The 13,815-nt window shown below is 38.2% G+C and overlaps 1 protein-coding gene across 9 annotated transcripts in view; it reads right to left on the bottom strand.

The window, feature by feature from the left end:
- Positions 1-13,815, bottom strand: part of CFAP20DC (CFAP20 domain containing) — a 264,689-nt gene that overhangs the window by 147,111 nt on the left and 103,763 nt on the right. For all 9 annotated transcript variants that reach the window (XM_061128207.1, XM_061128199.1, XM_061128203.1 and 6 more), the window contains exon 6: positions 2,584-2,740. In XM_061128207.1, the coding sequence (XP_060984190.1) occupies positions 2,584-2,740 (157 nt within the window). The remainder of the gene's footprint in view (positions 1-2,583; positions 2,741-13,815) is intronic.

Below are 13,815 nucleotides of genomic sequence, written 5' to 3'. Positions count from 1 at the left end.
CAACTCCTCTAGTGTATTTTTTAGTTCAGTTATTACTTCTCTTTGGTATTTTCTTCTATTTTCTATCTCACTGTTGAAGTTCTCACTCTGTTCAGCCAGTATTCTTCCAAATTTAAAGAGCAACTTTATGATCATCATTGAACTCTGCCAGGAGACTGCTTATCTCTGTTTTTTTTTTAATTTCTTTTTCTGAGGTTTTCTCTTATTCTTTCATTTGGAACATATTCCTCTGTCTCCTTATTTTGCTCAATTCTGTTTGTTTCTATGTATTAGGTAAATCAGCTGTCTCTCCCAGTCTTGAAGGAGTGGCCTTATTTAAGACATGTCCTGTGGGGCTCAGAAGCATAAACTTGCTTTCCACCAGAGCCAAGAATTCGAGAGTTTGCCCAACTATTTGGGCTGTGTGTGCCTTCCAGTTTTGGCAAGGCTGTAGCTGTGGGTGGGGCTGGTCCCCAGACTGGAAGCAGTGCCCAGTCAAAACACAGGCCTAAGGCTGAGGTTCCGAGCACTGGCGTAATAGGTGAGAGAGAGAATTCCAAAATGGTGCTTGACAGTTCTACTATTACAAAGTAGCCTGAGATTACAAAAAGGTCCATTGCTAGAGTTTCAAACCTGGGAGATTATTCCAACTGCTTTCTGACTCTCCAGCATATGTTTCAAGGTTAGTAAGTAGGACCCCTTCACCTATGATGCAGGCACTTTTCGACTGGTGTTTGTGTCCTGTGGGTCAACTGGTTTTGGGGTCTAGTAGGTCTGCAGGAAGCTCTTTAAGAGTGGACTTCTCATCCCTGCAATTCTATAGTTTTCCTGGACATACTCCCCACTGGTTTTCTTTTTTTCTCCCCACTGGTTTTCAAAGTCAGTTACTTTAGGGGCTCATCTCTCCTGTACAGGACCTAGGGGCTGGGTTCCTGGCATGGAGCTCAGATATCCTGCTCCTCAGGGGAAAGGTCCATAGCTCTCTGACCTTTCCCATTTGTACACTGCTGTGGCTGGGGTGTGGTTCTTTTCCCCTGGGGGGGAGACTTTATCTCTGCCTCTCATACCTTTGTGGCTTCCCTTGTGTCTCAGCTGGTAAAGAATCCACCTGCAATGGGGGAGACCTGGGTTTGATCCCTGGGTTGGGAAGATCCCCTGGAGAAGGGAAAGGCTACCCACTCCAGTATTCTGGCCTGGAGAATTCCATGGACTATACAGTCCATGGGGTCATAAAGAGCTGGACTCCTGACTGAGCGACTTTCACTTTTCACTCACTCATAACTTTGATGCTGTTTAAATCCTTTGTTGTGGAGATACTATTCATCCAATTTGAAGGTCCCTTTCCAAGAAATTCATTCCTAATGCAGCTGTAAATTTCTTGTGTCCAGGGGAGGAGGTGAGTGCAGGATCTTCCTATGTCTTTGTATTGAACCCTCTCCTAAGGACAGTCAGTTCTTCATCTCCCCTGAGGTTCTATGCTATGAATCTTACGGTAAATCTCCCTGTAAAACTAAAACCGTCAGCCTTCTCTGCTCTTTCAAGTCAGTTCTCACATCTCAATCTGACAAGATTTATGAACATCTTTTATGTTTTGTTGTCTCCTCTTCACTCTGGTGGGTTTATACCATTTTTATTGCCATGTTATAATTTTATTGCAGCTTTAGAAGGAATCAGAGACAAAAACATGTATTTAATCTGTCAAGTTTTGATTCACTTTTTCCTTACATTTATTAAAAATTTCAATTAGGTTATCATTTATCTCTTATGATCTAATATGGAATTCACCTAAATTTATCAATATTTCTATAAACTTTGAAGTTTCTTATTAACTGGGTGCTTTTTTTTTTTTTTAATGAAATCTTTCACTTTCTTGTATAGCCTTTAAGTGGTATACAAGATGACTAGCCATACTTCCTGGCCTTTGATCTCTTTGGGGAGCTGTAAACGCATTGCTGTGTTTTATTACCAAGTGAATTTATAGGCACAGTGACCTGTTCCACAGACATTCATCCAGATGCAACACAAATCTAAAGTCTACATATAAACTTCTAAGAAATCACCTTTGCCATCTAATGTGCAGTCCTATTTCCTGGGCTTCTAGGAGAATTGATTTTGTTAAAAGTAATCCCAGATGAAAATAAAAAGAAGCAATAGTAGTCCCTCAATGTTTTAGTTGTTTAAGATATCTTAGCAGGAGAGTTTGTGCTGCCTTATGAATTCTAGATGGCTCTGTTCCCTGCAGAGTATAGTTATTAATGAGTAATTACTGTATATATATTTCCAGTCTCTTTAAAAATCATATGAGGAATATCTCAGCCATCCTTCTATCTTACCATGATCATTAGAAAATTATTATTATTATTTCAGTCAAGATGAATAAGCTCTAGAGACCAGCTGTATAACACTGTAACTATAGTCAAAATAACTAACATTTATTAACAATAAAATTTGTTAAGATAGACCTCATGTTAAATGTCCTTTCCACAATTAAATAAAGATAAATTAAAAAAAAGAAAAACACCTTGTACTCTTACTTTCCAAAGGCATGTCTATCTTTTTTAAAAACTGGAGAACTAAAAAATCTTCATAGTAGTTTGAACATACCATCTTTATCAGCAGTGTCTTGAGGCTTGTATTTTAAAGTGAAGATCTTTCGTAGCTTACAATTCGCTGAGACAGTAATTCCATCCAGTGACTGGAAAACTGCTCCTTTGAATATTTCATTGGTAAATGCCACCAAGTCAATGCATAGATTGCACCACTAGAATTAAAAAGGGAAAGAGGAGTAAGTACTTTTTACAGTCACATAAATGAAGAAGCCATCTTTAAGTGGAAAGTTCAGCGAGTTGAGGCAATCAACTGGGTCACCCAGCCCCAAGCCAATTTTTTCCCTTTAGGTAAATCTATCTGTTTCGGCTTCAATTTTCTTAAAAACTATCTTGATTCTTCCAAAGAAATCATCATAATATGAACTACACATTGGTCACCTGGCTACAGAATTCCTATCATGAGTCAAGGCTTTGACAACTTAAGAGAAATAACCCTAGATCTGTAGGCAGTTAACTGTACATGGGTTAGACCACTTAAATTTTGAAAATCAGAGATAAGTAGCCAATTGTTCCTTCAAGAGGACTAATTTGATCACAATTAGCCACTTATATTTGGTTTAAAAAAAAGCAAAGATGAAATTGAAATTGGAAGCTGGGTCTAAAGTGTGGCCAGTGCTGTCTACTTACCAATTAACCTATTGTACAGAAATAGATTCTTCTGAAGATTCTGTAATTATGCCTTGTATTTGCCAGTTTTTAAAGTACTCTTGCAGGGCCTAATTTCTGTCCATTAAACAATTAGAACCCTCAATACTTCAGCAGATGAATTCTCTAAATGGTCTTACTGAGTTAAAGAAAAAGAGAAAATAATCATTTAGTAAAAAATTAAGACATTTAAAACTGCAGGACAAAAGCAGAAAAGAGCATTTTTGAAGTTAAAGGAAAAGCAGTATTTAAAATTGTCTGTGCTTATAATAGGCTCTTTCATTATTTGCTTAGAAGTACATTTTATATGAGGTTTATTTTATTAATCTATCAAAATCAAGAGATATATTAATTGACAAAGGAAATAAAATGTCATTTTAAAAGTCAAATTCCATTTAAGAGTCTTAGATTTAATATGGATGAGAATCTGAGTTTGTTTCCACAGTACAAGAGTAAAAAAGAGTGCAGTGAAATATTGATTAAATATGGAAAATTATTTTCTTTGCAGATGTCTCAACAGTAATATTATATTTCCAGGTGATGGGACTGTTTTGATCTTTTTTGGGGGAAAGGAGCCTGGTGTAATGAAACGTAGGAGGTAGGACTGAGTGTGATATAACAACGAGTCTGGCCTAACCAGCAAGAGGCACTCTGGGAAGGTGTGGGAAGTAATGTGGGACAGGGCATTGAGGCCAAGTTGTGAAGGTGTTGGAAGATCAAGAAGAGAAATGCGGACCACAGAGGGTCAAGTGTCATTGTGGTTCTTGAAGGAGAATGTAAGAAAAGTAGAATAAGTGGGGAAGTCTGAATTAACTTCAGTGAAGGAATACTTGGGGTGGTAGAGGGGTACTGAGAGAGAAGGCTGAGGTACAATACAAACAGGCAGACCAGTTAGTCTCTATCAGTCATTTAAGCATGAAGTGCTAGCTAGCTTAGGAAGTGAAATGCACAGGACAAATTCAGTATGCAAGCCATATGGCAAAACACTATGGCTTGGTAAAAGCAGGCTATATGGAAGTTTTGGGGTTTTCAGCTATCTAACAATAATTATTAATATTATTATACAAGTATTATTGTTGCAGAAACCAGTAATTGAGAAACCAAGCACCACACTCAAAGAGGTGGAGAACTCAGGTTTATTATACCAGCAGGCCCGGGCGTTAACATTCTAAGCTCTGAGCCCTGAACAAAGGGGTTACAGAGTTTTTATAGACCTACTCTAGTGAGCAACACTAGCTGCTAATAGGCTGGTTTAAGGAACAGTGATCAAGACGGGGAGGGGGATGCCTGACCTTTACATGGACAGGCATGATTAAGCAAGTTTGCAGGGGCTGGGCGATTGCAAAGAGCAGGACAAGGGTGAGTGAGGTAAGTTCCAGAATGTAGTATTTTAAGTCCCCACTTTCTGAGACTATGTGATCTAAGGGATCCAGACTTTGCAAGGAGCAAGCTGAGTTACAGAGGCAGAAGGAACAGGAGGTTATGTAAAATTTTAACTTTTCCTCTTCATTATGACTGTTGTTACAAATTCTGGTCCTATTCCTTAAAAATTTAATATTATGCCCCAATTTCCATCTTTCAGCTGGTTTGTCCCATTAGTAATCACATTTATCCATTCTTTCTAATAGGTTGTTGTTTTTAGTCACTAAATTGTGTCTGACTCTTTTGTGACCCCATGGACTATAGCCTGCCAGGTTCCTCTGTCCATGGGATTCTCCAGGTAAGAATACTTGAGTGAGTTGCCATTTACTTCTCCAGGGGATCTTCCCAACCCAGGGATCGAACCCGTATCTCCTGCTTGGCAGGTGGATTCTTTACCACTGAGCCACCAGGGAAGCCTTCATATAGGTGCTACATGCTTATCAGGTGTTGAGACACTGGGCATAGCTCCAAGGATAGAGCACTGAATAAAACTCCTTCCAGTCCGGGAAGGAAATCAGACATTTGGCATCTGTTATGTATAGTGAGTACAGAGGGCGGGAAGGTGGGGATGTTCAAGACAGGCTTCTTTTAAAAAAATTAAATTTCTTTTTATCATGACAGTGTATGCAAATATAGGTTAAGTATAGTGCCAATAGTTTTACACAAAATGTAGCCCTCTGTCACTTTTTCACTCATCCAATCATACTGTCAACTCTTAACCACTCCTTCTCTCTGTATTTTTAAATATTATTCATTGATTCATCAATTTTAGACATTTATCTGCTGACTTATTATGGTAAATAAGACTTTTAGCTCATTTACACACTTAAATTTCTGACTCCTTCCTCCCAAGATAATTATCTCTCATTCTCTTTCTCCCTTTTCTTTAAAAGCTATATTCTGTGTTCTCCTTATTGTGACTATGTAACTATTATGAAACCTGAACCAAGTGCTGCTCTATGATTACCTTTCCCCCCTTATACAAGTTCCTCATATTTCCACAGTTAATAACTGCTATCCAAATTATCACTTTTTTGAAATAAATATTTTAAGTCTTTCTACATTTAGAAAATGCTTGGGATTGGAGTCAACCTCCTTCACCCACGGTGAGTACAGGAAACCAGGCCCTTACCTACTAAATGCTTTTTTCCCCTCACACAGCTTTACTGAGAAATAACTAACATCACTGTACAAGTTTAAGCTGTGCAGCTTGATGGCTTGATTTATTTGTATTGTGAACTGATTACTACAAGAGGTTTAGTTAATATTCATCATCTCACACAGATACAATAAAATGGAAAGAGATTTCTTCTTGTGATGAGAACTCTTAGGATCTACTGTCTTAACAGCTTTACTATAGTTCATCAACAGTCACCATGTTGTACATGACATCCCTCAGTTCAGTTCAGTTCAGTCACTCAGTCGTGCCCGACTCCTTGCAACACCACGGACTGTAGCATGCCAGGCCTCCCTATCCATCACCAACTCCTGGAGTTTACTCAAACTCAAATGTCCATTGAGTCAGTGATGCCATGCAACCATCTCATCCTTTGTCATCCCCTCCTCCTCCTGCCTTCAATCTTTCCCAGCATCAGGGTCTTTTCAAATGGGTCAGTTCTTTGCAGCAGGTAGTCAAAGTGTTGGTTTCAGCTTCAACATCAGTCCTTCCAATGAATATTCAGGACTGATTTCCCTTAGGATGGACTGGGTGGATCAACTTGCAGTCCAAGGGACTCTCAACAGTCTTCTCCAACACCACAGTTCAAAAGCATCAATTCTTCAGCGCTCAGCTTTCTTTATAACTCTCACATCTATACATGACTACTGGAAAAACCAAAGCTTTGACTAGATGGACCTCCGTTGGCAAAGTAATGTCTCTTCTTTTTAATAAGCTGTCTAGGTTGGTCATAATTTTTCTTCCAAGGAGCAAGTGTCTTTTTATTTCAAGGTTGCAGTCACCATCTGCAGTGATTTGGGAACACCCCCAAAATAAAGTCTGTTACTGTTTCCCCATATATTTGCCATGAAGTAAAGGGACCTGAGCCATGATCTTAATTTTCTGAATTTTGAGTTTTAAGCCAACTTTTTCACTCTCTTGTTTCACTTTTATCAAGAGGCTATTTAGTTCTTCTTTGCTTTCTGCAGTAGGGTGGTTTCATTTGCATATCTGAGGTATTGATACTTCTCCCTGCAATCTTGATTCCAGCTTGTGCTTCATCCAGTTCAGCATTTCTCATGATGTGCTCTGCATATAAGTTAAACAAGGAGGGTGACAATATATAGCCTTGATGTACTCCTTTCCCGATTTGGAACCAGTCTGTTGTTCCATGTCCAGTTAAGTTGAATGGTTCTATGAAGACATACAAGACCTTCTAGAACTAATAATCCAAAAATATGTCCTTTTCATTATAGGGGACTGGAATGCAAAAGTAGGAAGTCAAAAAATACCTGGAGTAACGGGAAAATTTGGCCTTTGAGCACAGAATGAAGCAGGGCAAAGGCTAACAGAGTTTTGCCAAGATAATGTACTGGTCATAACAAACACCCTCTTCCAGCAACACAAGAGAAGACTCTACACATGGACACCACCAGATGGTCAATACCAACATCAGATTGATTATATTCTTTACAGCCAAAGATGGAGAAGCTCTGTACAGTGAGCAAAAACAAGACCGGGAACTGACCGTGACTCAGATCATGAACTCCTTATTGCCAAATTCAGACTTAAATTGAAGAAAGTACACTAGACCATTCAGGTAGGACCTAAATCAAATCCCTTATGATTATACAATGGAAGTGACAAAAAGATTCAAGGTATTAGATCTGATAGACAGAGTGCCTGAAGAACTATAGATGGAGGTTTGTGACATTGTACAGGAGGCAGTGATCAAGACCACCCCCAAGAAAAAGCAATGCAAAAAGGCAAAAATGGCTGTCTGAGGAGGCCTTACAAACAGCTATGAAAAGAAGAGAAGCGAAAGGCAAAGGAGAAAAGGAAATATATACCCATCTGAATGCGGAGTTCCAAAGAGTAGCAAGGAGCGATAAGAAAGCTTTCCTCAGTGATCAAAGCAGAGAAATAAAGGAAAACAATAGAATGGGAAAGACTAGAGATCTCTTTAAGAAAAGTAGAGATATGAAGGGAACATTTCATGCAAAGATGGGCACAATAAAAGACAGAAATGATATGGACCTAACAGAAGCAGAAGATATTAAGAAGCAGTGACAACAATACACAGAACTGTACAGAAAAGATCTTCATGACCCACATAAATGAGGGTCTGATCACTCACCTAGAGCCAGACATCCTGGAATGTGAAGTCAAGTGGGCCTTAGGAAGCATCACTACGAACAAAGCTAGTGGAGGTGATGGAATTCCAGGTGAGCTATTTCAAAATAGCTCATCCTAAAAGATGATGCTGTGAAAGTGCTGCATTCAATATGCCAGCAAATTTGGAAAACTCAGCAGTGGCCACAGGACTGGAAAAGGTCAGTTTTCATTCCAGTCCCAGAAAAAGGCAATGCCAAAGAATGCTTGAACTACCGCACAATTGCACTCATCTCACATGCTAGTAAAGTAATGCTCAAAATTCTCCAAGCCAGGCTTCAACAGTATATGAACCGTGAACTTCCAGATGTTCAAACTGGATTGGGAAAAGGCAGAGGAACCAGAGATCAAATTGCAAACATCCGTTGGATCATCGAAAAAGCAAGAGTTCCAGAAAAACATCTACTTCTGCTTTATTGCCCATGCTAAAGCCTTTGACTGTGTGGATCACAACAAAGTGTGGAAAAATGTCATCCCCACTGTTTACTTATCTTATAGAAGATAGAAGTGCCCACCCCTGCCTCCCACTATGTCTAGTAACCACAAATCTGATCTCTTTTCTGTGAGTTTGGTGTTGTTTTGCTTAGATTCCACATATAAGTGAGGTCATTCAGAATTTGCCCTATCTTACTTACTTCACTTAGCATATAATGTCTTCAAGGTCCATCCATGTTTTTGCACTGGGTAGGATTTTCTCACATTCTTATGGCTGAAAAATATCCCATTGTACATACATACCACAAATTCTTTATTCATCCACAGATGGACACTTAGGTTGTTCCCATGTCTTGGCTATTGTAAACAATGTTGCAGTGAATATGGGGGTGAACATATCTTTTCAAGTTAGTGCTACTGGTTGCTTTGACTATGTCCCAGAAGTGGAATGCTGGATCATTTGGTAGTTCTATTTTTAAGTTTTTGAGGCACCTCCATACTGTTTTCCACAGTGGCTATACCAATTTATAGTCTTACCAACAATGCACAAGGGTTCCCTTTTCTCTACATTTATACATATTTATCTCTTGTCTTTTTGATGATATTCATCCTAACAGGTATGAGCTGATGTCTCATTGTGGTTTTAATTTGCAATTCCTTAGTGACTAGTGATGTGGAGCATTTTCCCATGTATCTGTTGGTCTACTGTATATCTTCTTTGGAAAAATGTCTATTTAGGTCCTTTGCCCACTTTAACTTATTTTTTTTTTTCTTTTTTTGCTACTGAGGTACATGAGTTCTTCATATATTTTTGACATTAACTCCTTACTGGATATATGGTTTGCAGATTTTTTCCTCTATTTCATAGGTTGTCTTTTCATTTTGTTAATGTGTTCTTTTGTTGTGCTGAAGCTTTTAAGTTTGATGTATTCCCACATGTTTACTTTTGGTTTTGTTGCTTGGATTTCAGGTGTGATTTACACACTTTATATATCCCAAATCAAACTGCTTTTATTTCCTCTGCCTAGATTAATGCTTCATGAAAAGTACTCAACAAATAATGGTATGCATGTGTAAGAGTATATGAAGATAAGCATATAAATACATGCCTGCATACATATTTTCAGTCTTTCACTTTATCATCATTCAACAAACCTCATAAATGTGTAAGTACTGATAAGTTATTTACTGAATCCATCTTTTAGAAGTACAGATGGGAATAGTTCTTGGAAAAGATAGGGATAACTTTCACAAATCTTCCTTGGTTAGAAGAAATAGAGGTTTGTTGCTTGCTTTTTTTTTTTTTTTTTGGTTAAGCTGATATTTGTAAAGGTTACAATTTTCATAAGCTTTCACAAATAAATCATTATTCTTATAATTTCTGTGATATATTATCTGAAGTTATGGAAAAGTGTTCTGAGTTCTCTACTACCAACAGGTGGATTATCTGAATTACAGTTGATCTTTATAAAATATTTTCAAGGTGCCTCGTTAGCACAGTAGGTAGCGTGTCAGTCTCATAAAATATTTTCATTATCATTGGGTATTATTCACACTTAAAATCTCCTTTTTCTGACATTTTTCTTGATCTCTAATCACTTTACCCCTATGTGAAACTCTAGTCCAGCAGGGAAGAGTTCCTGATCTAAAATATTTACAATTACAGCTCCTTGAGAAATATGCACGGGAAAAACACCAGTCTTAATAGAGAAGAGACAGTTCTGCTTAGTTTGTTGCTTGGATTAATAAGAGAGTTTATGCTATTTAATTTCAACATGGAATTTTCCATGAAAGAATTGACTGCCAAAGGGTGAAATCATGATTCAAAGAATTTAACTTCTAGTTTTTACTGACATGTTTTGGCAATATGGCTTCATTGTATTGGTGAAACACGCATACACACACACACACACCCACTCTCAAATGCATGCAATAATAAGCTCTTGGTTGTCCCTGAATTTTTTTGATTTCTTGTGCCCCTTTTCTCTACCAATACTGTGGGAAAGATCTGAAGATAATCAGATTCATTTTGCCCCTGTATGAAGAGCCTGAATTGTTAACAGTACACAGCGCTAGCCAGCAATGCCTTGCTAAAAAGTAATGACTAACAAAAAACTACAATTTTGTAACCCAGCAATTCTAAAGTACATCTCTTTCCAGAATTTTAGAACTTCATTCTATTTCATGCTCCCAAAATAACAAAAAAAGAAGCTTTTAATACTTTTATTCTTGTGCCTTTTGAAATAAATTTTCACTTCAGTTTTAACTTCTCAACAGAAAATCTGCTTACAATGACTTTGTCCATCTTTTTCATCAACATATTGTGTTTATTAAGTGACACAAGCAGAGAGACTGAAATAGTAATTTCCACATGGGCAGGAGAAGTCATTACCTATTACTAATGTAAAAGTAATTTCCCCATGAAAAGCAAGTCACCACAGCCCCTTAATATGGAAAGCATGTAGTTGAGGACTGGAATTTGGGGGCTGCCAATGTTGTAGCTCATGACTGCATCAAGGAAAACCAAGTTCCTTGCAGAAGTACCATCACTACACCTGTTCAGCAATCAATCCCTACCTCCCAATTCCTACCCTCCTCCAGCAAGCTCTCTCTTCCTCAAATAGCTGTCCCATCATTCTCTTGCTAATCCTCAAGTCACCCTTTCACTGTGCCCTTAGAAATCTGTACTACTGAAAAGTACATAGATTCTCTATATTCTTTTAAGGGTCCTACGAGCTTCCTACATGGCACTAGTGAGTGGTAAAGAATCCACTTGCCAGTGCAGGAGATGGAAGAGATTGGGTTTGATCCCTGGGTTTGGGAGACTCCCTGGAGAAGGAAATGGCATCCCACTACAGTATTCCTGCTTGGGAAATCCCATAGACAGAGGAGCCTGGAGGGCTACAGTCCATGAGGCTGCAAAGAGTCAGACATGACTGAGCACACATGCGGTTTAACGGTCCTACACGCCTTACCTTAAATGAAACCTGGCTTTTCTCTGAGGTATTACTTCTCCTTCAAGTCCAGAGTTGAAGTTCACTTATGCAGTTTACCTGTGGTTCTACAGCCTTCAGTTCTGAAGCCATGGGACCATGGCACTGGGACAGAGTCTGCTCTTCTGACTGTGAACCCTACCTTCTCTGAAACCTGAGGCATTGCACAGACAGGCCCTTCCACCCTTTCAGCTTCACATCACTCTCTACTCACTCCTTATACCTCCTCAGACATACCACTTGAGAACACACACTTGAGTAAAACCACACCATCCTATACACATTCTCAGAAGACACTGGGACCAGGTTCATCTTACCTTCTGATATACTGTTTGACACGCTAAAAGTCCCTTAACTGCCTTGCCTTCAAAAGCCTTTCTCTCGTCTTTACGCCTTAATCCAGTCACGTGGTCACATTTTGAGATTTAATTTCATTACCCTGAAATACTTAAAAACATTTGAACTATATTCTGTTTCTTAATCTGACAACTCTCTCCAGCTAACCTCTAGTGACAACACCTTTTAAATATATTCCTTCCAGGGATGCAAGAATTTGGGCTCTAGAGCCAAACCGTCTGGATTTGGATTCCAGTTCTACCACTTACTAGTTATATAATCTTTGCAGTTATGTGTTCTCTCTGTCTCTCTTTCCTTATTTGTAAAATGGTGATATAATAATGACACATCTCTCACAGAGGTGTTAGGACTAAATGTTTAAATACATGTAAGCACTTCTAATAGTGTCTGCTGCTGCTGCTAAGTCGCTTCAGTCGTGTCCGACTCTGTGTGACCCCATAGATGGCAGCCCACCAGGCTCCCCCGTCCCTGGGATTCTCCAGGCAAGAATACTGGAGTGGGTTGCCATTTCCTTCTCCAATGCATGAAAGTGAAAAGTGAAAGTGAAGTTGCTCAGTCGTGTCCGACTCTTAGCGACCCCACGGACTGCAGCCTACCAGGCTCCTCCGTCCATGGGATTTTCCAGGCAAGAGTACTGGAGTGGGGTGCCATTGCCTTCTCCACTAATAGTGTCTAGCATATGGTAAATGCTCAATGTACATTAGTCATATAAGCTCTCTGACTTTCATACCATGCAATGCATAGACTTTGAGGATACAGTTTGATGAGTTTTGACCATCTCATACATCTGCATAACTCATAAAGGTATACAACATTTCAATCACCCCAGAAAGATCTTTTGTGCAGCTTTCCAATCAGTCTCCACATTCATACCTTTTAATGGAAAGCACTGATTTCTTTCACCTTAGATTAAATTTGTCTATTCTGTTTATATAAATGAAACCACAGTAAATGGCTTCTCACACTCAGGCTAACATCTGAGGATCATCAGTATTGATGCATGCATTGGTAGTTCATTCTTGTTTCGCTGAGTAGTACCTCACTCTGTGCACAGAGCACCATTTGTTCAGTCTTCTGCTGTTAGACTTTTGAGTTATTTCAACATTTTGGCCATCATAAATAAAGCTGTTGTGAAATGCAAATTTGTATACACGTATTTTAATTTCCTTAGATAGTTGGCAAGAAGTAGAACTGTTGGATCAAAGGGCAAATGTTTAACTTTATGAGAAACCTCCAAAAGTATTTTCAAATAGTTATACCATTTTCCACTTACACTAGAAATTCATGAAATTGCTTTACATCTCAACAACATTTAGTATTTCTTGTCTCTTTTAGCCATTCTTAGTGGGTGAAGTAGTAGAGGTAACTGTTTTTTTAACTTGTACTTCACTCACTGGTAGTATAGAGCTTTTCTTCATATACTTATTTGATCAACTGTAAAAATCTCTGTTGAATTATTTTTGCCTTAAAAAAAGTTTTGTTTTCTCATTATAGAGTTGTAGGATCTAGTCTCAATAAAAGTCTGTTGTCAGTTATATATATTAAGAATATCATCTCCCATTTTTTGGCTTGCTTATTCATTTTCTTAATATCTTTTTGACGCAGTTTTAAATTTCATTGAAGCCTATTTTGTCAATTAATTTCTTAATTATGGTTAATGCTTTCTGGGCCCTAACAAACATCTTAAAGTAGCTTTTCATATTTGCATTTAGATCTATAATCCATCTCAAATTAATTTTTGTAAATGGTATGACGTATGAGTTGAGGTTCATTTTTCTTTCATGAATATACTCAGAATTTCCAGTTCTCAAAAAAAAAAAAAAAATTCCTCTGCCTATTGAACTGCTCTGATGCTTTGGCTGATGTATACATGTGTGGGTGTTCTGAACTTTTTACTGGTATCTATGCCAGGTACATAATATCTTGATTATTGTAACCTTACATGAAGTTTTGAAATCATGAGATATAAATTTTACTTTTTGAAAAGGTTTTGGCTATTCTTGGACCTGTGAATTTCTATGTAAATTTTAGAAGTAGCTTATTAAAT

The sequence above is a fragment of the Dama dama genome, chromosome 24 (genome assembly GCF_033118175.1).
Source record: "Dama dama isolate Ldn47 chromosome 24, ASM3311817v1, whole genome shotgun sequence".
In the NCBI taxonomy this organism is placed as follows: domain Eukaryota; kingdom Metazoa; phylum Chordata; class Mammalia; order Artiodactyla; family Cervidae; genus Dama; species Dama dama.
The sequence above is the reverse complement of the archived record's forward strand: the minus strand, read 5'-3'. Positions and strand labels throughout refer to the sequence as shown.